At 31.3% G+C, this 26,339-nt stretch overlaps 2 protein-coding genes across 4 annotated transcripts; both read left to right on the top strand.

Moving 5' to 3' along the window:
- Positions 1–18,528: 18,528 nt before the first annotated feature.
- LOC129306291 (uncharacterized) lies at positions 18,529–23,380 on the top strand. Of its 3 annotated transcripts, XR_008592185.1 has the most exons (5): positions 18,542–18,660; positions 19,531–19,801; positions 19,996–21,351; positions 21,782–22,644; positions 23,112–23,380. XR_008592185.1 is itself a non-coding variant. In XM_054946795.1 (4 exons), exons 3-4 carry the CDS (start codon positions 20,271–20,273, stop codon positions 22,567–22,569), a joined length of 1,869 nt encoding a protein of 622 aa, XP_054802770.1. In that variant the 5' UTR covers positions 18,529–18,660; positions 19,534–19,801; positions 19,996–20,270; the 3' UTR covers positions 22,570–22,874. The 3 variants fall into 3 exon arrangements, 2 of the variants coding, with proteins under 2 accessions (XP_054802770.1, XP_054802769.1); XM_054946795.1 differs by lacking the exon at positions 23,112–23,380 and having other exon boundaries at positions 18,529–18,660; positions 19,534–19,801; positions 21,782–22,874; XM_054946794.1 differs by lacking the exon at positions 23,112–23,380 and having other exon boundaries at positions 21,782–22,874.
- Positions 23,381–23,888: 508 nt separating this feature from the next.
- Positions 23,889–25,919, top strand: LOC129306607 (15-cis-phytoene desaturase, chloroplastic/chromoplastic). The gene has a single exon (XM_054947282.1). The coding sequence runs from the start codon at positions 24,003–24,005 to the stop codon at positions 25,434–25,436; it is 1,434 nt and encodes a 477-aa protein (XP_054803257.1). The 5' UTR covers positions 23,889–24,002; the 3' UTR covers positions 25,437–25,919.
- Positions 25,920–26,339: the final 420 nt, after the last annotated feature.

The following is a 26,339-nucleotide window of genomic DNA, read 5'->3' as shown; positions in this document are numbered from 1 at the left end:
ACGACATATAAGGACTAAGGTCGTTAATTCTTCTATAATGTATATCTATCCATCATGTTATGTTTGAAGATAAACACGGCTCGGTAGTGGTCTCTTATTTAATTATCCTTGTGTGTGTTGTACGATACAGGGTAGATAGTCATAAGTGCTTTTCTTGTGATGTAGTTTTTTTTTTTTTTGGATAAAAATGGAGGCAAAGCCTAAGATAAACCTAGCCAAACAAAACCAGAACTAGAAAACATAACATCCCTGATTAATGGAGGAGCCTTGTGCCAAATCCGCATGTCCTCCACTGTGATTCCTTTCTTAGCCAATGTATCGACACATTGGTTTCCTTGCTTCTTGATCTACTTAACCCTCACTTCCCAATTATGCTTCAGCCGACACCTTTGTCTCCCAATAAGCCTGCTCAAATACTTCACCTCTTCCTGCATAAGATATGATTAAACAGATTGACAGTATCAATTTCCATTTCCTGTCCGTAGATTCCCATCTTCCGGGCAAGCTCAGCTTAAGACCACTTACTATCCCCAAGCCTCAGCAATCTCTGCTTTACATCAGCCAACACATTTTGCAAATCCAGGATCTCGAATCACTTCTCCACATCCTGCACAGGATTTCCCTCTTGAAGCACCATTAGTGCTAACTTCAACCAACCCTCATCAGGTCTTGTCCACCCTACAGCCTTCGTTCTGCTATTTCTCCCTAGCTGACAAATCAGATTACTTTCTTGTCTCACCACTATTATGAGTCATATCAAGAATACACCACCTTGCATTCTTCCTCCTACGCTTATTAAACACCACATTATTCCTCTTCTTCCACAACAACCAAACACCCACACCAAAAGTTACACACCACTCAATCCCCTGCACCTTCCTATCGTTATTTCCAAGATTCACTTCTAACCAATCAACCAGTTGCAGATTAATAAAAACATTTCAGTCTCATTCATTAACTAGAGTCTTCCATACCTCTTCCACACCCTTGCAGCCACGTTCAACATGCAAAGCTGTCTCTCCATGAACACAAATAGCACATATAGTAGATTCCCCAAACCTTCTATGTCTCAAAGCTTTTGTATGCAATCTGTCAACAGCCAATTGCCATACAAATGTTCTCACACGTTCAGGTCCTGGCCATTCCCATAACCACACCCAAAAACCAGAACAGGAAACCAAATCAGCATCCATAACCTTCATATAACCACTTCTTACTGAGCAATCCCCATTACTTTCCTTATACCAAAGTCAATCTAGCCTCCCCCTCTTCTTCACTTGGTGGCGGTAAGGCAAGGAGCAGATCTCTGATATGCAGAGAAATCCAATCACACAGTTTATTCCAATCCCATCCACCACCAGAATCAACTATATCCCCTACCTTCCAACTCTTCACTTCATCCAGTAGCTTTAAGTTTGTACTAAGTTGTCTATCTTATGATGCTAATAAGTTTCATAACATCCAAATCCGTTTTTTGTCTATCTTATGATGCTAATAAGTTTCATAATGTCCAAATCAGCATTAGTATTGAAAATGCATACAAAACAATTTGAAATAAATACTAATGCTTTTGTCAGGACTTCTTTTGTCAAAGCTTGTGGTGCTTTGGATGGACCCAACAGCAATACTAATACTGAAATTCCTTGTTAGAGGGAAAACATGCTCAACAACATTGTGCCTTTTTCATAAAAGGGAACAATCTAAAAAAGATGGAGAATTTTTTTTTATATCAAACCATCCAATATCTAATACTAACTTATAATAAGTGATTTATTAAGTTAGATCCTAGACAAGGATCACATCTTTGAATGTATCTTTTCTCATTCATAAGATACAAAATAAGACTTTCTTAAAAGGATCGATATTGGATTCCTTATGATCAATGACAGATTTTTTTTTTTTTTTTGGAAAATGATAATTAAGTTCCAAAGAGACTAATTAATTCAAGTAGTCCCAAGCAATTCAATGACAGATTTCTTTTAATGTATCTTTCTTGGCTACCTGTGCTAAAAAAACTGTCCAGATTGCTTCAGCTTCTGCGAGAACCCATCTCTCCCGTGGTTCTTTATCTACTATTAGTTTGAACGCCTCTAAGCTTAGTGATTATATAGTCTTTTAACCAATCATTTTTTTTATATATTTTCTTTGAACTATGATAAAACCAATACCGAATTATGTTGCAATAGTCAAGTTTAATTTGCTATGTATATAGGAAAAAAATTGCTATGTATATAGGAAAAAATTTAAGTTGGCATTATAATGGAAAAGAAGAAAGCTGAATTGAAAAAGAAGCCTAGTATAATAAGTTGAAGAGTTTTCAAGGAAAAAAAGAAGAAGAAGGAAAATACTATGGTATTGTAGAAGCTAATGATTTGATGAAAGAAAGTTGGAGTAAGTTATCAAATGCTAAACAAGAAAAATACAAAAAGATGACTTTATTAGATGGAGGAGGAAGAGAATCATCATCTTCTTGTGTGATACGATTCACATGTTTTTAATTTGAAATAATGACTCTTTTTTGAATATGATTATTGTGTACTGTATTGTATTATATTTTTCTTCCTAGTTTATAGGTTTCATTCAATATGCATCCATTCAAGGAAGTTGTGGAAAATATAGGCAAAAATAAAAGGTTACTTGCAAAGGTGAAGGAAATTGGATTTCAATCTTTATTAGATTTTAAATTCTATAAACTACCTAGGAAATTATGTGGACAAGTAATGAATGCTTTTGACATACCAACTTTGACATATGTAAGTAAAGAGAAGAAATTAAGTGTTGACGGGAAGGATTTACATACTATCTTAGGTGTGCCTTATGATGGAAAAAATGTTTTTTTTGGATGTTGATAATGAAATATCTAAAGTATTGAAGAAGGATTGTATTGGCAAAACTTTTACTGAGTTAAAGAATATGATAATATCAAGCAAAGCAAAAAAAAAATTTGAAATAGTATTTTTATTATTCACTCTTAAAATATTTCTTTATCCCATGATAAGTACAACAATTAGTATGAGGATCATTTAAACATTGAGTGGTAAAGAAATTGTTGAAGAATGTGATTGGTTATCTTATATTGTTTGAACTTGTTAAAAAGATTTCATTTTATAAGGCAACATTAAAAAGTGGATGGAGGAAGAAGAATGTGGGATAATGTTTCTTTTTCTTACTGGTATAGATTATTTCTAAAATTTTCATATTTTGTTTCAATTTATTTGCTATTGGTTGGATTGTAAATGCTTTCCTTGTGTAGATATTTTATATCCACCATTTTCTATTAGAACCAACACTATCAATAAATGGTAGAAGGCCTGTGATATATTTTTGAAACTATGACATGGTGCAATTGTGGGTGAAGTTGGAAAAAGAAAGTGTTGATGGAATTTTTTATGGAGGTCCAACCTGTGCAATTGAAGTTTTACCTCCCATTGTAACGATAACTCATTTGATAAACATATTTCTATTGTAACGATAACTCACTTGCTCTAGACTTTGTTAGAGAATTATATGAATATTTTCTACAATATGCCAACATATTTGCAAGTAAAGTGTTATGAGGTGAAATAAAGTCTAGAGCAGCTTCAAATATTTGAAAGTAAAGCTATTGTGAGGTTTAATGAACCAAATGCAAAAAACGTGGATAAAAAGGAAGGTGGAGATGGAGATGGAGATGAAGCTGGAGTTGGAGAAGATGCAGATGGAAGCGCTAATTATTATGGCATTAATAGACAATATAATGATGATAAGGAAGGAAAAGAAGAACTTGTACTTGAACATGAAAGTGAATAAAGACAAAATGGTAAGGAGAGGAGAAGAACAGATGAAACCTTGATGATTTGAATGTTTAAAAGGGAAATGATTGAAGTAAAGTTGTCATCTTTTTTTAAAGAATCAACATGAGATTTATTAAGGAATAGCAAATATATAAATATTGCACCAGGCAAACCAATGAAGCAAAGGATGATAAGTAAGTAATATGATTTTATTTTTTTACAATAGTAGTGTTTTATCTTTAATATAATAGTAATTTTTTTCCTAGGTATGTTGTTAAATATATTATTACTATCTAACTAGGGTAGAAAGCTAGAGTCTTGGTTCTAAAAAGTTTAATTGGATATCACATTGAGTATTGGATGTGATCTTTGTAGGTGATGAGTATTACTGCAAAAGTGATGGTTGGTGAGCAACTTTATGATGAGGCGGTGCAGAGGTACATATTTGATTCAAAGTTTATGATGAACGTAAGGGATGAAAAACAAAAATGGTCTATCTATGTGGATGCAAAAATGATTATGCTTGATAAGCTAGGGTATAACATTGCAAATTGTGATTTCATCTTCTTACCCATTTTTTGTGTGAAATCATTGGTTTTGTTATTGTGCTAACCTCAAAAACTACAAATTTTTAATCCTTAATTCATTGGTTGAGATATATAAAGAGAAGAAGGTTATGGCTAGATTTATGGTGTGATTCATTGATACTATTGTATAGCTACTTTAGGTAACCTAAATCTGCCAATTTCTATTATGTAACATTGGGAATTGTTTGTAGAAGAATAAAATAGTAAATTTATTCTAAGCATGTGACCCACAAACTTATGGAGAAAATTTTTAGATGGAGATTATATTTGAAGAATTGCACAAACAAAGTAATGTATAAGTAATTATATGAACAACTATTTGCTTATATATTCAATTCAAATAGACATTTAACTTTATTTCTAACTGTTCATATTTTTAGAGATAACTGTGGCATATATGTCATCAAATACTATGCAGAATGTGATAGTAGAAAAAAAAAAAGGAGGAGGAAGTCCTACAGTGGAAATATTTTCAAATGTATTTATATGTGATATGTAATTTATTTAATTCTTCTCTTACAATTATCAATGCTCAACTTTAATTTTTTTTTAATGATTTTTAAGGAACAACTGAGATGGTTGAGGATTGATGTGGTATAGTAGTTAATTAATCACAAGAGAAATAAAGTGAGAAATAAAGTTTTTGCCTCTATTTTAATTGCTAACCAATAGAAGAGGGCGTGGAAAAAGTTTAAATGAATTTTAATGACATGCATGTATGTTGTAATTATAGTGTTTGATGCTTGTACCTTAGGATTTTTGTGTAATCTATTATATATTTAAGTATGATTTAGTCTGTTTGTAATGGGGAATAGACTCCAAAGATTTGCAATTTTGTATTCTAGTTTTGCAATCAATTTGTGTTGACTTTGCATCTTTCTTTTCCTATTTTAAGTGGAAATTCAATTGTTAATTTTTAATGTTGAAAAGTATCAAGTATAACAACACCAAGGATTTGAAACTTTGTATCCTAATTTTGCAATCAATTTGTGTTGAATTTGCATCATTCTTTCTCAATTTTTAATGGGAACTCAATTATTAATCTTTAATGTTAAAAAGTATCTAAATGTCACAGCACAAGGGATTTGCAACTTTGTATGCTAATTTCACAATCAATTTTTATTGAATTTGTATCTTTTTTTTCAATTTTAAATGGGAACACAATTGTTGATCTTTAATGTTGAAAAGTATCAAGTGTAACAATACTAATGATATGCAAATTTGTCACCAAATTTTGCAATCAATTTATTGAATTTGCATATTTCTTTTTCACTTTTAAATGGGAACACAATTTATGATCTATAAGGGTGAAAACACTTATGATAAATTTGCAAATTTAAAGAGAAAATAATTTAGTGAATGTTTGAAGTTGAAAAGTAATCAAGTTATTATTGTAAGAGATAACTCTAGTTTTCAAGTTCAATTCTCAAATTTGCAACTTCATTATAACAAATTTACAACTTCTTTTTCAAATTTTAAGAAGAAATACTTAGTAAATGTTTGAAGTTGAAAAGTAATGAAGTTATTATTCTAAGAAATAGCTCTAGTGATTTGCAAGTTTAATTTTCAACTTTGTTATGATAAATTAGTGATTTTTTTTAAATTTTAAGAGGAAATACTTTAGTGAATGTTTGAAGTTGAAAAGTAATTAAGTTATTATTGTAAGAAATAGCTCCATTAATTTGCAAGTTCAATTCTTAATTTTACAATTTCGTTACGATAAATTTATAATTTATTTTTCAAATTTTAAAAGGAAACACTTTAGTGAATGTTTGAAGTTGAAAAGTAATCAAATTATTCTATAAGATAACTCTAGTGATTGTCAAGTTTAATTTTCAATTTTGCAATTTTGTTATGTTAAATTTGCAACTTCTTTTCCAAAGTTTAAGAGGAAACACTATAGCGAGCACAAAATATATGAATTGTGAATATAAATTACATGTATTCAATTATTTAATACATTTGCACATATTAGTAGTCCACATATATAAAAGCATCAACTTGAATTTATAAAATAATTTTGCAATTTTGTTACGTTAAATTTGCAACTTCTTTTCCAAAGTTTAAGAGGAAACACTATAGCGAGCACAAAATATATGAATTATATATATATATATATATATATATAAGTTACATGTATTCAACTATTTAATGCATTTTCACATATTAGTAGTTCACATATACAAAAACATCAACTTGAATTTATAAAATAAGGGTTGCTATGTATAAAATTTTGTGTGCGTGCATGCGTGCGTACGTGTGTGTGACCTTCTTTTATGAAGACTTGTAACACCAAGAGGTCTGTCAACTAGTCAAGATGTTCTAGGAGGCATAAAAAAGGCCTAGTTCATAAGCCTAGACATTATCAAGGCAATTGGCTTTATCATGTCATGGGTCTAACAAGATGCATAATGCCATTATACATTTTCTCCTGTGAGCTAGCATTTCTCAATACACATTATCATGTGTTTTTTTAATGACTACACAAGGAAGTAAGAAAAGTAACGGCTTTTTCTATTAATGTTCTAACAAAAAGGAGGTAAAGTTTATACCGATAAAACGAAATGCTATACGAGTATGAAGGATAGTGAAAGCATAGTCAAGTATTTAATTCTACCTGATATTGTGTTTAAAATGTTTCTAGATAGATAAGGATATGTCCACAACACTTGGAATATGGAAAGATTGTATAAGGAATTAGATTCGAAAGCTATGTAGAATGGACAAAAGACCAGAGCACAAAAGTTGAAGCTTATACTAGAATAAGGATAGCTATACTAGTACAGTCAAGAATACTCATAAAATATGTTATGTGTTTGTTGTTTCATAATAACTAATGTATTGGAATAAATCTTCGTAAAAGATGATGATTTACAAGACACCATATGAAAATAAAGAGGCAATATTTGAATAAGACAAGTTATATCCATATGGGTGATGATATTCTAAAATAAGGGGAATTATACCCAAATAAGGATCATTATTCCAAAGTAAAGAGGTAAACAGATATTTAAAGGAAATTCTGAGGAATAAGCCACTATACTAATATAAAGGAAGTTGTACTAGTATAACCAAAGTTAGAAAGCAATATTGAAGCTATATCAATATTAGACAAAAAATAAAGGGAATAAAGAGCTTGTATCAATATAAAGGACCCAAGGAAACTTGAAACATCGAGAAGCTTCAAAAACAAAAATCAAATGAAACAAAGATTGAATTCACCTGAAAAATTTCTCATAGGGCAAATTAAACTTAAGGAAAATTTTGAGCAAAGTCAAATACTTAAATTAGAAAGAATTTCAAGAGATTTAACTTTGGAAGTTTGTGAAATACTTTGTTGTTTCGGAATAGTAAAGGCTATGCAGGTATAAAGGTAATGATGACATAATTTAACCTAGTTACCCTTAAATGCCAATAGTTTCCATTAAATTTTTCTATTAAACAAAATTTTCTCTCATTTTGTGATTATTAAAACTAAAGTTCAACAATTTTATCCATGTATAATTAAAAGTTAAATTTCTAAAAAAATTCAATCAATTAAATACTTATTTTTTAGTTTTTTCCTTTCATTTAAATTAAATTTATAATTTTATTTCATATCTAACATATATTATTTTTACTATATAAGTGTTATATCCATTGTTATTTTCTAGTGTGGATCATACACCTTGTGAACACCATATTTTGTCCGGATATTTTTTTAAAAATTTAATAATAAATAACTAAAAAAATAAAATTTAATTCTTTTTAGGATTATATTTTTAAAATAAAAAAAACTTTAATTAATAGGGTTTAATATTATAATCTGCTGATTAGAATTTTATTTCTTTAGCTCATAAAAAAAACAACTAAAAATATAATAAATATGAAAAAATGAAAATTCAATCCTTTAAGGATTATTTTTCAAAAAAAAATATAAATAAACAACTAAAAATTGTGATTAAATATATATTTATATATACATGTGTGTGTGTGTGTGTGTGTGTGTGTGTGTGTGTGTTTGTGTGTGTGTAAACCGAAGGTTAAACGCTGGAACGTGTGTGTGTGTGTTCACTGAAGGTTAAACGCTAGAGCGTTTAACCATCCATTCTAGTCCTTCATTGTAGAAACACCAGACAAGCGAAGGAAGCATACACACATAACCAAAAGACTCAAGCCTTTTTTAGCAGGATCAGAGGAGACGTGACAAAACAAAAAAAAAAAGAAGGAAGCACACACACAGACGCGAGATCGGACAGACACAGAGAACACACACACGCGCGAGACAGATCAAACAGACACAGAGAACACACACACAGCAGGAACGCAGCAGAAGTTAGAGGCAGAGTAAGAGGGCACACGTACGAAAAAGAAGAGAGAGCAGCAGCAAAAAAAAAGCAAAAAAAATAAAGGCTAACGTTTGCACATGAAACACGCGACCGGGAGACGTGGAGAGTTATTGTAAAAAAAATGAAATGCAGAGCATAGAAAAAGGAGGAAGCACCACTCATACAACAAAGCCAGAAATGAGGGAGCTTTCGGCACACGCATGCACAGAAAAAACGTGCAGAAAAACAGAGCATTAAAAAAAAGGCAGAAAGGAAGAAAAGAGGAGACCGAGAGGGAGAGACCTGGAGTATAAAAACACAGAAAACAAGAGCACCGGGGAGGAGAGAAAAGAAGAAGAAAACAGGGGCAGGGGGACGAACGAAAAGAGGATAAGAGAGGGAGAAGAAAAGAAGAAGAAAAACAGAGCTAGAGAAGGACGGAGAGAATTGGGAACGAGAAATAGAGACTGGAGCTGACTGAAAGAGAAACATTCCATTTCAGAAGCGTGACTGGGAGCTAACTAGTCATTTCCATCGGCGAAAAGCTGCAGAGCAAAGTTGGGGACTCCCATTTCTTCGGTCTTCCTTCCGAAGGCCAGAACCTCTACTCTCGCGCCGTTCAAGTCACATTTTTCGAGTGTGACACACCTATTATTTTATTATGAATCCCATGTGATTTTTTTTAAATATTAAAATTTTATATATTTTTTAATTTTTAAAATTAAATTTCTAATCTCATTACAAATTTTGTATTCACCATTTTCATCGTGTCTCACCAGTCACCTTTATTATGTTTTTTCCTTACTATTGGCACTTGCGAATCTTTCTTATAATTGAATTAATAGTCATTTTATTTTACTCAAAATATGAATAATAATTTATTATTTTATGAATTTTTATTTATCCCCACATAATTAAAATTAAATTACCAAAAAAATCCAGTCAGTTAAACACTTTTTTATCTTTCATTTAAATTAAGTTTGTAATTTAATTGCATATCTAATACCTATTATTTTTATTTACAAATATTATATCCATCATCATTGTCTAACATAGATCCTACACATATTATTTTTATCATGAATTCCATGTTCTTTTTTCAAAATATAACAATTTTTTTCATTTTTTAATATTAAATTTGTAATTTCATAGCAAATTTCATATTTATCATTTTTATTTTGTCTGATCTTTATGTGTGTGTATATTTACTATGACCTCCGCACCTTTTTTTTTTTTAATAACGTGGGCTCCACATTATCATTCAAAACTTCAAAAAAAAAGTATTCTTTAATATTATAAAGCATCATTTAAAATTCTGTAGATCTACTGTATTTTGATGTGATTTTACAATATAGTAAAATGAGGCGAGAATATTCTAGTTAGGACCTTAGAGCTACTCCAAAAAACACAAAATTCTCTTTTAAATATATATCCTTTGTATAAACTTATTCCCCTACATCTAATAAAAAATTTTATAACTCCAAAACATTAATTTAAAAGACTTTATTCATCACAATTCTTTACTCTAAGCTCAAATCTTACTCAAAAAATCATCAAATCTTATCAACAATCTATATGTATAAAGATTAAACTTCTAAAACCTCAAAATAGATCTATATATATATATTATTAGATTAGTTTCCTATAAGCAAAAAGACCCAAGAATTTTAAACGTGTCACATTCTATATTTTTCCACCATTGAAAATAAAAAAATTATGAAGATAAATAATTGAAACAAAAACTTTAAAATACTCACTTGATCTTGAAAAACCTCAAATCAATCTGGAAGTAATCTCATTATAGCACCAGTGTTCTAAAATCTCCCAGTCTCGCACGCTCGACGCGCTCTTTCACACGCTTCTCTATAAGCTCCGCTGGAAATTTAAAAGCTGATAGAAGTGGTGTATGAGCATTAGGTTTAATAATAAATGGAATGGAAGCCATCAAAAAATGAAAAATACAAAATAAAAAAATTAATGCAATTTTTTTTGGCCAAACCTTTTTTTTTCCTTTTGCATTTATTTATACAATATTGTATCATACATATATACATACGTATGTCCACACACATGCATATATATTATATTTATTATCATTTGTTTTTTAAAAATAAATCCTTATAATTTATCTTATTTTAGTTGAATTTTCTTTTCTCAAATAACGATATCGTAATTTCAACTACCATGAAATAACATCATTCTTAGATCTCATAATCAATCAATTCTCTTTCTTAAATTATTTTATTTATTTATTTACTCTATAAATGTTCAATAATTTCGTATGCCTCAAAATTCCCTTCACATATTACAAAATTGCTTATAATTAATTCATTACCTTGAAATAAAAATCTAGGAAGTTACAAAATACTACCTTACAATGACGACAAACTAAAATATATATTCAATTTTATGTTTCTTGTTGTTCACTTTGTCCCATGTACTGATTTGCTTTAGTCGCAATAATCATATGGAAAAAATTAATTAAATAAATCGGAAAAAAATCACACGCACACACACACGCACACATTAGAAAGAAGGGTAAAATGAGTCTTACCTTCATTATATTCACTGTAATTAGTGACTCGAGCTAGTTTCTCAAGCGCAATTTCAATATTATTTAACTTGTTAAATTCATTTAAAAGCTTCCAAAATCCACATGGAACTAACACAAGATTCAACACAACTAAATCAGCAAATTATACCCTTCTTCAATTACAATGTTCGAACACCAGGCAATTGATAGTTACACCATTCATGAGGAGAGGAAAGACAGGACCAACTGCAAATTACCTACAAAAATTAGACATACTCCTTCCGGTTTTATTTATAAATCAATTTTTATCAACTTCATTAATACTAATACAATAAAAATATAAGAAATAAGAGTAAGTGAAATTTTAAATATAACCCTCAAGTGAAAATAAAAAAGAAAGCAAACAATATAATATTTGTTGACTTTTTCTCTCTTACTTTTTAAGGGTAATTCAAAAATTTTAATTTAAAATAAAATAATTTCATAAACTAATAACTTATAAGTAAATCAAATTATATTTTTAAAAAATGATTAATATATAGGATCGAGAAAAATAAACAAATCTCTCAAGTTCATGATTAGGTTTCAATATGATTAAAACGTTGAACATATTGATGGAGTATGGGCCCCGCATGTCCAACAAACCCAATAAAGCTTAGAGGCTCACAATGTAAAAGTTGTAAATAATATAGGCGTGTATTTTTTCATTGTATAATAAGTTTGTTTTGAATAATAAGATTATTTTTTATTTTTAAAACTTATAACTTTTATTAGCTTAGTGCTAGTGATTGCATTTCGTGTTCAATACTAATATAATTAAGAATTTGATCAATTCTTATTGTATCTTTAAAAGTTAAGATTGCTAGATGCAGGTGTTTTAAAAAAAAATTTTCTTTAATCTCTATCTTATTTTTATCTTTATTTTATTTTCTTCTTTTTCCCTATTTCATTTCTTTATTTTTTGTTTTTTTTTGTTTATTTGTGTTTTCGGATTTCATTCTTAATTAATACAGTTACGTGTCCGCATCCCCTATCACCAATGAACCTTCATAAATTCAATTACATCACCTTTTCTTGAAAAGAATGAAATATCCACTTATGTAAATCATCATAAAGAAAAAAATTTCAAAGTTCAAACCCATAGTTGGACGACAAATATTACAAAAAAAAAATTAGCTTTTAGTAGTAACAAAAAATTAGCACAATATCACCATAAAAAATTTTATTATTGATTCTATCTATAGCAATAATAAAAATTATCGTAGAAAGATAGTCACCACTGAAAGTTGAGAATCAATGACGATATTCTGTCACTGCAGAAACCACACATCAGCGGTGACTATTTGGTTGCCGCTAAATGTTAAGTATTAGCTGAAACATTTGTTTCCACATAGTCACTATTGTAAAGTAATGCTGGTTCACTTACTCACGTGGTACTCCCACCTCATGTTAAGTGGTGCCATGTCACCCTCCACGTGTCAACTCCACTGCACGCCATGTGACACTCCCACCTCATGCCATGTGTCACCATATTATTAATTTATATTTTCATTTCGCAAGTTTTCTTTTCCAAAGTTTGAACCAGTAACCTCCTCTTTTTGTATCCCATTATTTTGCCACTGAGTTAGAATGACCCTGTAGTCTATTATTATATAATTATATATATATATATATGCATGTATGTATATATGTATGTATGTATATTATTAAACTATACAAACACACACATATATTAAATATTAAATATTATAAAATATCATTATTATCATTAAAAAACTTCAATTTAATTCTTTTAGTTTATTAAAATTGCAAATTATATTATTTATTTTGTTTAAAGTAAACTATAAATATAATTGATACAATATCATTTATATTATTTATTTTAATTTTTTTACTTCTTGAGGTTGTTATATTATTTATTTTAATATTCATATTTATAATCATAATATAAAAGATAACTAAAAATAAATAGTAAAAATATTGATGATTATACATTAGTTCATAATTATTTATTTATCTAGCTATTTTTATTTAAAATTTTATTTTTACTTTTAATTAACAATAACTCTTAAGTAATATAATTGATTTTTTTTACATTATATTTTACTTTTTTAATTATTTTTTATTTTTAAATTATATTTTTATAAGAAAATTATGCACTATATTATCTAATTTTTTTTATATTTATGTCATAAGATAGCATCAAACAAAAAAAAAATTATATAGGATCACATACATAGATATATTTCACATATTGTAAAAGTTAAAAGTAAAATTTTAGAATATCTCATTTTTTTATTTTTTTTATTTTTTTTTGTCATTAGCCATCAAATTGAAAACATCTAAACCAATATCAAACTTTAAAGTTATTGGTATTAAATGTAGAATTTGAATTGAAAAATTAGATTAAATAAAATATCATTTTATGAATGAATAAATTTAAATATCACATGTCTAATTATTATAAATAAGTAATGTTATTATTTAAAATATTAATTTAATCATCAAACATTTTAAAATAGAGACTCACTACCACATTATATACACTTCAAATTAAAATATCAAACATAATATTTTTGAATAAATTTATCACTTTACATAGGGGCATGCATTAGTCAATTTAGTTAGATTTAGTGTTAATTGATCAAAATTAATTAATCAAACTGGTCTAAATAGTTGGATTGAATCAAACCAAATATTACTTGATAACAAAAATTGACGTAAAATAATATGGTTTGACTTAATTCTTGACTCTTGTTCATTAGCATTAAATAATACTTTAACCTTATCTTAAAATAATTTCATTATTTTAAAGTTATAATTTAACCATAAAATATATTAAATGAAAACTCATTATATTATTTTATATATTCATTATAAAATTACAATAATACAACAAAATTAACATCTTAAAATGTTAAATATTATCTTAAATAAAAAATTATGAGGATAATAAAAAATCAAATTTTCAATGGCGGCTTTGAATGTCACCACTAAAAGTGAGACTTTTCTTGACGATTATAAAAATTTGTCGTTGATTGTCAACTTTCAACGGCAACTTAAACTTATAACATAAATTTTTAATAAATTATAACACAATTTAAAATATGTTGACAATCAGTGGTAATTTTAAAAAGTTGCTATTGAAGGGTGACTTTCAACAGCAAGATCTTTAGCGGCAACATACACTTGTTGTCGTTAAAAGTCTGACAATATATAATCATTCTTTCAACGCACGACTTCAAATATTACTGCAGAAAGCTAAATTTTTAGTGACAACTTTTATTGTCACTACAAATTGTTTATTCTCAATGGCGACTCTAAAAAAGTCGTCGTTGAAAGTTATTATTATTATTATTATTATTATTATTATTATTATTATTATTATTATTATTATTATTTGTAGTAAAAGAACTCAACATAAGCATACTTATAGCTACTGGTTGATGAAGTTGATGGAGCCCCAGCATCCAAAGAGGAATCTTGATGAAGATAAGCTACTGGAGGCAAGAGGAAGATAAACACCCCACCCCAACTCACTAAACTATTAACCAATGAACACACAAAACAAATATATATATATATATATATCTATATATATATCTATATATATAATGATAAAGAAAGAAGCCTTCTTACACCCTAACATAATATTTAGAGTTAGATATATGAGTTGACTCTGTCTACCTGCAGTGGCAGGGGGAGGGGAGACCAGTAAGGGCCGTGGCCTTTCTAATTTTTTAAAATTTTATTTATATTATATAAGTGTTACACACTTTTTGCCCCCTTAAAATTTATGAAAAGTTTGTAATATATGTTTTTTATTCTTAAGCCCTCGTATTTTTAAATCTTAACTTCGCTCCTGTCTACCTGCTTAATGACAAGTTTAATGGCCATACTAAGTTCCGTAGACATCAACAACAAAATTTCAAGGCAACGTTTAGTAAAAGGAAAAGAATTGAGAAATCACAATTTTAAATGCATTTTTCATTTTCTGTCTAAAAAGTATTTGTCTACCTTACTGGCCCCTAAAATTTACACAAGTTTATATGGAAAACCTACGATCCATTCAACTTGACAGTCTCTCGAGCCACTCAGCGAGAGCTACACAACCAACTTTTGAATTCTAGTATATGATAAAATATCTTAAAGAACAAAAAGTAAAGCAGTTTTAAATCAACATAAGTTGAATCTATCAGAAGAGTTGGAGATAATTTTTCATAATATGATAAATTAATATTTGAATCATTTTTTAAAAGAAATGTTTAAATTTAATGCTCAACAAAACTTCAAACAACATTATTTTTAATAAAAGGATACTTATAAATGACATAAAAAAGAAAAAACAGTTACTACAATCTAACTCAACAAAAACTCAAGTAATTCCTTCCCTATCCTGGCCTTCCTCACCATTAAACTGGATTGATTTAAACCCGTAGCGCCTCTCTGTCAAGAACGAATATAAGAAGCAATTGCACAATTTTCGAAAAAGGACACCTTCTGAAAATAAGGTGTCTTCTCTATAAACAACATCATAATAAGACTTGAACTGGTTATTATTAAGAATAGCATTTTTTTAAAAGTTTATAAACTTCTATTATTAAACCTGAAAAATAAAAAAAAAATCATCCACACGTAATCAAATTTATTAATAAACGAGTAGGGTAATTAGTGTTCGAAAGCTCTATATAACTTCAGGAAATCATAAGATCTTCGAACTGGAATTTCCATCATTTTTTATATCATCATATGTATCAAATATCTATATATATATATAAAAAAAAAAAGTAAACACCATAAAAGACAAAACCAGTGGCAATTGCTTGAGTACCGTCCCGCGCTCCATCATGCGGGCCCCATAGACGACGTGGACGAAACTGTCAACGGGTCCACCATCTAAAGCAAATTTGAACACGTGTCGGTCTGTGACTTGCTCATAAAACTTCTCATAAGTGGACGGACAAAACTTATCCTACCACTCAGCGCCTCAAAAGCGATCCCACAACCAAGCTTACGTCATCATCTCCAGCTCAGTGCGGCTCCTGTAGATTCTTACTTGGGAGAGACAATCACATACGGTAACAGTTTCGAATCAAATCAATCTAAACCGTCGAGTTTACTTCTTTATCAGAAATACATTATTTTCCATATAATCTACGGTCAGAACGTTGAACTTATCTTGTGATCACTGCAGAAGATCGAGACCTGTGAGAGGACCGCTTCAACTGTCGGCTCAGGCTTGGCCACTAATTTCTCTTAAAAGACAAGGCTCCATGATAATGACAGACAACGAAAAGACGAAATCACCCTCGATTGACGGCGTTTAAATGGAATCAAACTAGGGCTGGTTTCGGGATTTCATGAAGGCCATTTTCCAATAAAAGTGTATCCGAATGAATGACCTGACCTGAAAAGATGTGAACTTGTTTTATTTGCCCGCTAGGTCACGCAGTCGTTTTCTGTATTTTGCGAGCCACATGGTGTTCTTAAATATTATTATACTCCTCCAATCTCTTTTTCAATTTACTTTTATTAATTTCATCAATATTAAAATAAAAAAATAAAAATATATAAAATTTTAAAATATATTTTTATATAATAAATTTAAAAAATAATATTATGTTATTTTTATTTTATAAAAAGTAATTTTAAAAAATATTTTTTAAATATTATATAAAAAATCACACCCATAACTTATAAATAAAATTAAATAAGCCTTCTAGAATATACTTTATAGATGGGATTGGAGGGAGTATTTTGCTAAATTTTATGTTAAATAATTTTGATCAATACATTTATTATTATGTCATCATATATAAAAAATAATTTTCTTAGTATTTTTATATTATATATAAGCTTAAATGAAATAATTAAAATGTAAAAATACTTTTGATAAATGCCTATACTAACCCCCACTCTATTTATAAGAAATAGGCGTAAATTTTAAATTTAACAAATTTTCTGGTAAATACACCAGAATGTGATAATAATTAACAAAACAAAAATTTTACATTAAATAATAGTAGTAGAAAATTTTGTTTCAACTTTTTACTGCTATTTTAATTTGTGATTTAAAAAAAACTCAATTTTTTGAACAAGTAAAGAAAGGTATTATTTTTATTTACTTGGAGATTTAACATGCCCTAGTATTTTAGATAACAACCTTGTTTATTACAGAGGATGAAACTTACTGATGAAAACCAGTTTATATAGTCCTTTGTTTGTTTGTTTGTTTGTGGTCACTATGGGAGGATTGAGTTAGCACTTGGCACTAATAAGTACTATTTTAATCCTCATTATTGTTTAATAACGACCCTATTCTGATTTATAAGATAATTTTTTAGGTAATTTACTGCTTCAAAATACAAGTTTGGTAAAAATAAAATTTTATTAATTATACTTGTTTTAAAATTATCCTTTTTATTATATTTTTTTTCTCTCTGTTCACAAATAAAATTATATTAAATAAATAATATTTTAAAAATTTGTATTTTTATTTAAAAAATTATAAAATATATTTAATAAATTTTATCAGTATGTATAATTTATTAAAAAATTATTTTATAAACTAAGAGGAAGAGAGTAGTATTTTAGTTTCAAAATATGAGTTTGTAAGTAAACTAAACTAACTATAAGAACCCTGTCTTTGCTCCCGTATGACAGGCAGACGCATGTGTTCCACTGTTCAGCCAGTACGTTTATTTTGGTAAGTGCCACAGTTGACTTTTCAAGTTTATTATTTTTAAATTTTTAATTTATAAAATTATGTTAATTTATTAATAAACTTAATTAAATTTACGAATTAACTTTTTAATTTTATTATATTTATATTTTTAATTTATAAAATTATATAATTACATTCATAAATTTATTGAGTAAGATAAATGTATACTAACTAAAATTTAGTTCATAAAAGTAATAAACTTGATTTAATAAAAAATAAAAGTTAAAAAAATTAAAATTAATAAAAAAAATATTAAAATAAATTATCCTATTTTAAAATTTTATATTAAATATAATAATTTATATATGGAGGTAAATTTTATTTCAATAATTTATATTTCAAATAGATTCAAATTAAATGATGATCATATTTATATTTTAATAATTTAATTATATATTTTAAAAATTATTTTTTAATAAAATTAAATTTTTATAAATTTTTGATTCGGTATATATTTTAAATTTTGTATTTATAACACTTAAACTCCAAATCTTATTTAAATTACAAAAATGAAAAATATTATGAATAAATCATTTTGTCGTTTTTTGGTAGAATAAATCATTTTGCAGTTATTACGCAATAAATATCTCTTACCCGCATTTGCGTGTGTTTTGCGTCGTCTCTTCTCGTCGTCGTGGTCGTTGTATTCTTCTTCTTCTCTTTCAAAACAGAACCTCATGCTCTTCCCCGCGGAATTCGGATGCTGAGGAATACTCTTGAGCGCTTCCCAGATTCGGTAATTATGTGAAATCCCGTCTGGATTTGTCATAGCCGCGTTTATATTAGGATTTTGACAAAATTTTGCGGAATTCAGTCTTCTTGTTGTCACTTGATTACTCTATATCCTTGATTTTGCTTCTGGATCGTGTTGAAATTTTCATCATACCGCTTTCTCTTTCTGGTTTCACTTGTTCTTTAGTCCACTGCTGCTACTGCTTTTCATTGACTGTAATGGTGTGATGGAGTTTTGGAATTCAGGGGTGCTTTGGAGTTGAGGATTGGTTTATGGATTTAAACTCTATTGTTTTGTAGTTGCAGTGGTCCTAGCTTCAATAATATTTTTCAGGAGTGGTGGAAAATTTTTTAGCGTTTGAATACGAAAGTTTTGCACTTATTTGGATTTTTGTTATCGTTCCAATCAAGTATGATTCTATTTATCATTTTTTGTGCTTGAATTATGAGCATGATGATGAGAATTTGCTGTCTCTGAAGGATTACTGTGGTTCTTCCCTTTTCTCTATACAAATTCCCTATGTTTAACTGTTAAATTTTTAAAGCTAATCTTCCAAGGTAAATGGATGTGTGAAATTGTGATTTCGTTTGTCGGATCCTCCCCATTTTTAAATGGAAGAGGCTAATACACTGCATTCTGCAAAATATTCATTAGTTATTTATATACTTAGGAGCACAGATATTATAAATACGCAGAAATGTTTCTTAATGATAGAAATATGATGTTATTTGATTAATTATTTGATGGTAACAGGTTATACTTAACTCTTGTTAGTTGCATATTCTGTTCTCGATAAGTATGCCCTCCTAGCTTTAGTCTTGAATTGCTTCATGAGCTCAAATTTCATGCTGAAGCAACTTGACATTTCTTTAGCAGGATTTAAGTCGGAGATGACAAAGACTGGAGATTTTATTGAGCGATGATAAAAATGTTGGGGTACTAAAGATGTTCAAGCCTCAACTATCTCATTCAAATTCAAATAAATGATCTAGTTGGGGAGACTCTGGCATTCTGTGGGCTTTTGAAAAGTCGATTTCATTTGGAGCCTTTTCATATTAGTTTATGTTCTGAAAGCACTTTTTTTACTGGAGTTCCATTTTTCGGCGAGGGCATGGGTCATCCTGCTTCAATTAAGATAGCCAAGGTCAGAGGGCTTCTCCGGTTGCTTTACTATTGAACTTATGTTTTACATTCTATTATGGACGCCGGACTGATCTTATATATTCTTTCCTCTTCTCTGCCATTTTCGCATATCCTGCCCACTCTTTTTGCCAATGTGCTTTTCCCCATATGCTTTCAACTTTTCTTGAATATGTATCTCCTTAATTTTTCTGTCAGGATTGATGAAGAAAGAACTCATTAGATCAACATTAATCTTACGAGAGATTTCTTTCCAAGCAATGTTATAAAATATTTTTGGTATCATTGAGGTCATGGGAAATCTCATGGAACTTTATCCGGGATTGTAGTAAATATGGACAGATCAGATACATCAGGCTTTGTGAGTGGTGGATGCTGTATGCTGGAATTTCTTGGCCACCATTGTAGATCTTATAGCTTCGCGTGGTGAAGCTTTTAGTGCCTTTAACCTATTGTAAGGCACGTGACGCAGAATGGATCTAAACCAGAAAGGTATACTGTATTCTCAAGATGCTGAACTCAAGATAAGAGATGACTTCAGTGATGCTACATTATCCTTGAATGGGTTAGGCTTTGGGGAAACCAATACAACTAGCTATAGCAGTAGTAAGAAGAATGCTGGATTAAATTTCTGCAACGCTTCTGATGATGGATGCAGGTTGGTTCTGGGATTGGGCCCACCTCCAAGCACATATCGCAATGAATTCTTCATTCTTGGGTCTAGAAAGAGGAAGGAAAGAGACTGTGTGCTTCCGCAATGTATGCCATCTGATAGTGATTCAATGCTGCAACTTGGTCTTTCTGGAGGAACTTATGAGGCATCAAGTGTTCTGGACAGCTCAGGTTCATCTGAGAATGAGAGTCTTTCAAGCCAAACATCTGCTGAAAATAACTATTCTGCAGTTCCTGTTGTCGATGAGGGTTCCACCTCAGCAAAGAAATCAGGTGGCTACGTGGGTTCACTTCTACTGGCTTCGAGAACAGATACTGCTAAAACTTCATTGCCAACACAAGAATTACCTAATGCTACAAATTGCTCACTTTGCCCTCCTTCATCATCAGAGAACCGAACAAGCAACTTCAGGAGATGTAATTTTCCTGGATGTACAAAAGGAGCTCGAGGTGCTTCTGGATTTTGCATTGGACATGGGGGTGGACAGAGATGTCAGAAGCCGGGCTGTAATAATGGTGCTGAGAGCCGCACAGTTTATTGCAAGGCTCATGGTGGAGGGAGGAGGTGCGAACACTTGGGTTGTACCAAAAGTGCAGAGGGGAAGACAGATTACTGCATAGCACATGGTGGTGGCAGGCGGTGTGAGCATCCAGGTGGGTGCACCAAGGCTGCGAGAGGCAAGTCAGGACTCTGCATTAGACATGGGGGAGGCAAGAGATGTAAGATTGAAGGGTGCACAAGAAGTGCTGAAGGGAAGGCAGGGTTGTGCATCTCTCATGGTGGTGGACGCCGGTGTCAGTACCAAGGATGCACGAAAGGTGCCCAAGGAAGCACCATGTTCTGTAAGGCACATGGTGGCGGAAAGCGTTGCTCATTTGCCGGTATGTATGTTTGACAGATGTTTTTAATCAATTATGACTTATTTAAATATTTATCATTTGTTTAAACTTGCAATAAAAATGACAAAAAACCCCATTTTTTTAATCATTGCTCTAATTTTTTTATTTAACTTTATTCAATCAGTTTTTCAAACATGGTTCATTGAGAAGAAATGCTAAAACGCGCTAAGTTTTTAAATTTTAGGTCATCATCTGCAGACTGTTCCTTGACATTCAAGATTTGACCAAAACTCGCAAGAGAATTGACAGCAACAGAATAATGAATAATGAGTTTGCGAGGGGCTTCCTCACCAAAACTCAATACTTCAAATTTATTTAAGGATCCTGCCCATTGAACATTAATATAGTTGGATCATAATATAGTTAAGGTGATTAGATGATTATGAATTACAATGGCCGCCACTATTTGCAGGTTGCACCAAAGGTGCTGAAGGGAGCACGCCACTATGCAAGGCACATGGAGGAGGCAAACGCTGCCTCTTCAATGGAGGTGGTATATGCCCCAAGAGTGTACATGGAGGTACCAACTTCTGTGTTGCCCATGGTGGTGGGAAGAGGTGTGCCGTGCCTGGCTGCGCCAAGAGTGCCCGTGGCCGAACAGACTGCTGTGTCAGGCACGGTGGGGGTAAACGATGCAAGTTCGAAGGTTGTGAGAAGAGTGCTCAGGGAAGCACAGATTTCTGCAAGGCCCATGGCGGGGGCAAGAGATGTGTTTGGGGTGATGGTAAGTGTGAGAAATTTGCAAGGGGTAAGAGTGGACTCTGTGCTGCTCACGGAAACTTGATGATGCAAGAGAGAGGAAGTCTGATTGATTCCAGACTCTTCCATGGTCTTGTACCTTCTGCTTCCATTGCTCATAGTAGTTCTGATGACAACAATTCCTCCTCAGGGGTCAGTGTTGTTTCTGAGCACAACGATTTAGCAAAAGAACCAGCAAAATTGCAGCATCTTATACCAGAGGAAGTATTGGTGCCGCTCTCCATGAAGTCGTCAATGTTGTCATCATCATCTTCTCTTCCACGCTTCTTGGTTACCAAGAAGCCGGAGGAATGTAGAAACAAGAATATTCTGGAGAAAGACATTAATTTTGATGTCCCAGAAGGGAGGGTTCATGGTGGCGGCCTGATGTTACATCTTGGTGGAAATTTCAAGGAGGCAGCCAACGTAATGTGGAGGAACTCAATTGGCTCAAGCTTGTAGATTCATCTTAGGAAATAGGGACATGTTCATCATGAAATTGTGAATAAGGTTTCTGCTGCTTGTTCAGTATCTTATGTAAGTATGTCGTTGATTGTTTGCTAGGCTTTATTGTTTGTGTTTTGATCTATGGTTCATTCTTGAATAAAATTGTGTGATAAAAAACAGCACAACGTTGAAATACTTGGCTAAACTTATAAACCAGGTTAATTGGCACATTAAAAGGGGCGGTCCCTTTTTGTTAAAGACTGTACCTTAAAATTCTCCATGTTAATATGTATAAATTTCAATTTCTGGAGTCGCTGTAATTCAAGCATCATGGTATTCATTCTTGTTATACATGCACATGTTCTGAGTATCTACGTATTTCTTGTCCAACGATGTATTCTTTTGTACCTTTAATTAACCACCATCTTTGCAACAGTGGGGTGGTGATTGATAAAAGATTCATTGGCTCTTTTGTTGTATAACCCGTCTGCAGTTTTTTTAATTAGTTTTAATATCAGTCTCGTCTCCCATCCAAAAAAAAATTCTTGTATTAACAGCTTGATGGATTGTGTTCTTCAAAGACTAGCGGTACGTTTGCTTCGAGGGAATTCTTGGCTTAGGAATGGGAAAAGCAATGGGACAACCAACACCCATGTTCGCTAATGGAAGGTATAACACTGTAGCTCATGGGAATAGTTATGAAATGTCCAAATTGCCCTTGTGTGTATGATCAAACAAAGTAATATCATTCTCGTTCCATTCTCATTTCTTTATATTTTTGGGAAAACAAAACTATTTGTTTCTATTATTTTAGCATGGTTTGTTATTGGCTTTTGTTTTGTTTTGTTTGTTTTTTTTTTTGGTTGCTTTAGGTCCTTATAATTTTTCATGAGAATACATTAAAATTTTATACAAAAAAATTAATTACTACAAGATCTAACGATAACTAAATTAAGGAAACTGATAACTGATTGTGTTATAAATATTTTTAGTTCAGTTATTAATAGACTTTATAGTAATTAATTTTTTTATATGAAACTTGAATTGAATTCTCCTTAATTTTTCTCATCTGTACTGTTAATCTCTATTTTAAATATGCTTAAAGGGACAATGATATACATTACATTGTTAATTATATTTTTTTAATATTACTTTTATTTAAATTTATTTATATAATATAAATCTAAATTTTTAATTTAAATTAAAATAAAATTGAAATTGAAAGTTTATTTTGATTTCTTAATAATTTAACTAAGTCTTTTAGTAAGATAATTAAAAGTATTTTATAATAAAAATAAGATATATACAAGCATTTTCTCATGTATATAAAAGTAATTTCGACTACATGAACTTCGTAAAGTGCATCTAACTAGCACACATGATCACTTTCAAAAGGGCCAAAACCAAAGAGAGCCGCGTCCCCATTCTCTTTCTCAAAACCTTATCCAATGGCTATCACCTTCTCCTTTCCCTGCTCTAACCTCTCCTTCATCTCTTCTTCTTCCTTCCACAGACGATTCCGATTCAATCCCCAATCCTCCTCACAGCTTTCCTCCACTACCACCCTTCCCCTTCAATCCCCTTCCCTCCCCAAAACTGGTGTCCTCGTCGTCGGCGCTGGTCTTGCCGGCTTAGCCGCCGCCATCCACCTTAATTCTCACAACATTCCTTTCCTTCTCCTTGAAGCCTCCGACGCCGTAGGCGGGCGCGTCCGCACCGACTCAGTTGATGGCTTTCTTCTCGACCGTGGCTTCCAAATCTTCATCACTGCCTACCCTGAAGCCCAGAAACTCCTCGATTATCAAAACCTCGACCTCCGGAAGTTCTATTCAGGAGCTCGGATTTTCTACAATGGCGAATTCCACACCGTCGCTGACCCTCTTCGCCATTTATGGGACTCCGCGCAATCCCTCGCGAACCCTATCGGTTCATTTGTCGACAAACTACTCATTGGCGCCACGAGAGTTCAGGTCTTGACCAAATCAGATGACGAGATATTGACTGCTGAGGAATCTACTACGATTGATTTGTTGAAGCAAATAGGGTTCTCCGATTCCATCATCGGACGATTCTTCCGGCCATTCTTCGGCGGAATCTTTTTTGATAGAGAGCTCGAGACATCGTCCAGGTTGTTCAACTTCATTTTCAAGTGTCTCGCTCTCGGCGACAATACTATTCCGGCCAAGGGCATATCGGCCATACCAGAACAACTTGCGTCGAGGTTGCCTTCAGGTTCAATCCTGTTCAACTCGAAGGTAAATTCAATCGATCTCGATGAGTCCGAATCGCCGACGGTGACATTGCAGAACGGAGAAGTTGTGAGGAGTGAGCTCGGAGTGATTCTGGCGGTTGAAGAACCGGAATCTGTGAAATTGTTGGCGGGAAGGGGCGGTTCGGTTCAGAAGACCCCGGTTCGTAGCACGGCCTGTTTGTATTTCAAAGCAGATCGCGACCAAATACCGGTTCAAGATCCGCTTCTATTCCTGAACGGGTCGGGTAAGGGTATAGTGAACAACATGTTTTTCGCAACCAATGTGGCTCCATCATACGGCCCACCCGAGAGGGCTTTGGTATCCGTATCACTGATCGGGTCGTTTGAGGATGTGTCTGATGATGACTTAACAGCTCAAGTTGTGGAAGAGCTTTCGGATTGGTTTGGGGCGAAAACGGTTAGGGCATGGGAGCACTTGAGAACTTATAGGATCGGGTTCGCCCAGCCCAATCAAAAGCCACCCACAAACCTGAAGAAGAACCCAAAAATCGGGTCGGGTTTATATGTGTGCGGGGATTATGTTATCTCAGCTACGTTCGATGGGGCTTTGGTCTCAGGAAGAAGAGCTGCGGAAGCTTTGTTAAAGGATAAAGCATTGGTTCGAGCGTAAAAGTAATGTATTTTAACTGATAAATATTTTTTTGGTTAAAAAATATAGTATGATTCATATTTTCTTGAGGAGGAATTAAAAACATTAGTAACTAATTTTCAGACGAGTTAAGAATATTTTTATGAAAAATTAATTTTATGTCTCAGTTTTGGCCCAAAAAAAAAAAATTCTCTGGTTATAGTAATTAATGAATTAGTCCATAGTCATTACTCGGTAGCAATCATGATTTGTCAAGTGATCACATTTGTTCCCAATGTTATCAGTTTTGCTTCCAAAGTTCCCAATTAGTACTACAGACGATAAGTTAAGAAGAACATTTTCTGCTGATAAGTTATACAAGAATTAATTCTTGGTCGTGCCATTGCTTGCTCTCATTTAGATTGGCTGTCAGTTTTGCAAATCAAAGATGCTCATGTATCACCCTTCTTGAAATAAATTTGGAGCTGATGAGTGATGAATGGTTTAAGTACATTCACTTGATAAGTGTCTTAAATGATATGATAACAATGGTTCAATTTAATTGAATAATTATAAAAGATTGTTTTATATAATATTAAAAAAGTATTAATTTCAAATTTTTAAAAAAGACAACATACGTGAAGAATGCTTTGATGGTAAGAATTGTTTTAAATTTTTAGAGAACAAATGTGTCTTGATCATTTTTAAGTATTGATAAAATTTAATTATTATAATTAAAATATTTATTAAATTAATGGATTTAGACCACTTACTGAATCTAAATTTATTTTTAGAAATATAAAAAAAGTTAAACCAAGGTTTGCAAGCAAATTTGTGATACGAGTTCTATGTTCTTTATTAAAAAAAAAAATACTGTAAATAGGTAGATCGGGTTATCTCTTTTGTAATTCCCAAAGTTACTCGATAGGAGAATTTTTGTGTTCC

The sequence above is a fragment of the Prosopis cineraria genome, unplaced genomic scaffold (assembly GCF_029017545.1).
Source record: "Prosopis cineraria cultivar Desert tree isolate PC_DT_omini unplaced genomic scaffold, ASM2901754v1 PC3, whole genome shotgun sequence".
In the NCBI taxonomy this organism is placed as follows: Eukaryota; Viridiplantae; Streptophyta; class Magnoliopsida; order Fabales; family Fabaceae; genus Prosopis; species Prosopis cineraria.
This window is presented reverse-complemented; position numbering and strand designations above follow the sequence as displayed.

What these genes read in the sequence shown, in the direction of transcription:
- LOC129306291 (XM_054946795.1), top strand. Translation starts at nt 20,271, where the DNA reads ATGGATCTAAACCAGAAAGGTATACTGTATTCTCAAGATGCTGAACTC. An exon ending in AAAGCGTTGCTCATTTGCCG is followed by an intron (nt 21,352 to 21,781) that starts GTATGTATGTTT and finishes CACTATTTGCAG; the next exon opens with GTTGCACCAAAGGTGCTGAA.
- LOC129306607 (XM_054947282.1), top strand. Translation starts at nt 24,003, where the DNA reads ATGGCTATCACCTTCTCCTTTCCCTGCTCTAACCTCTCCTTCATCTCT.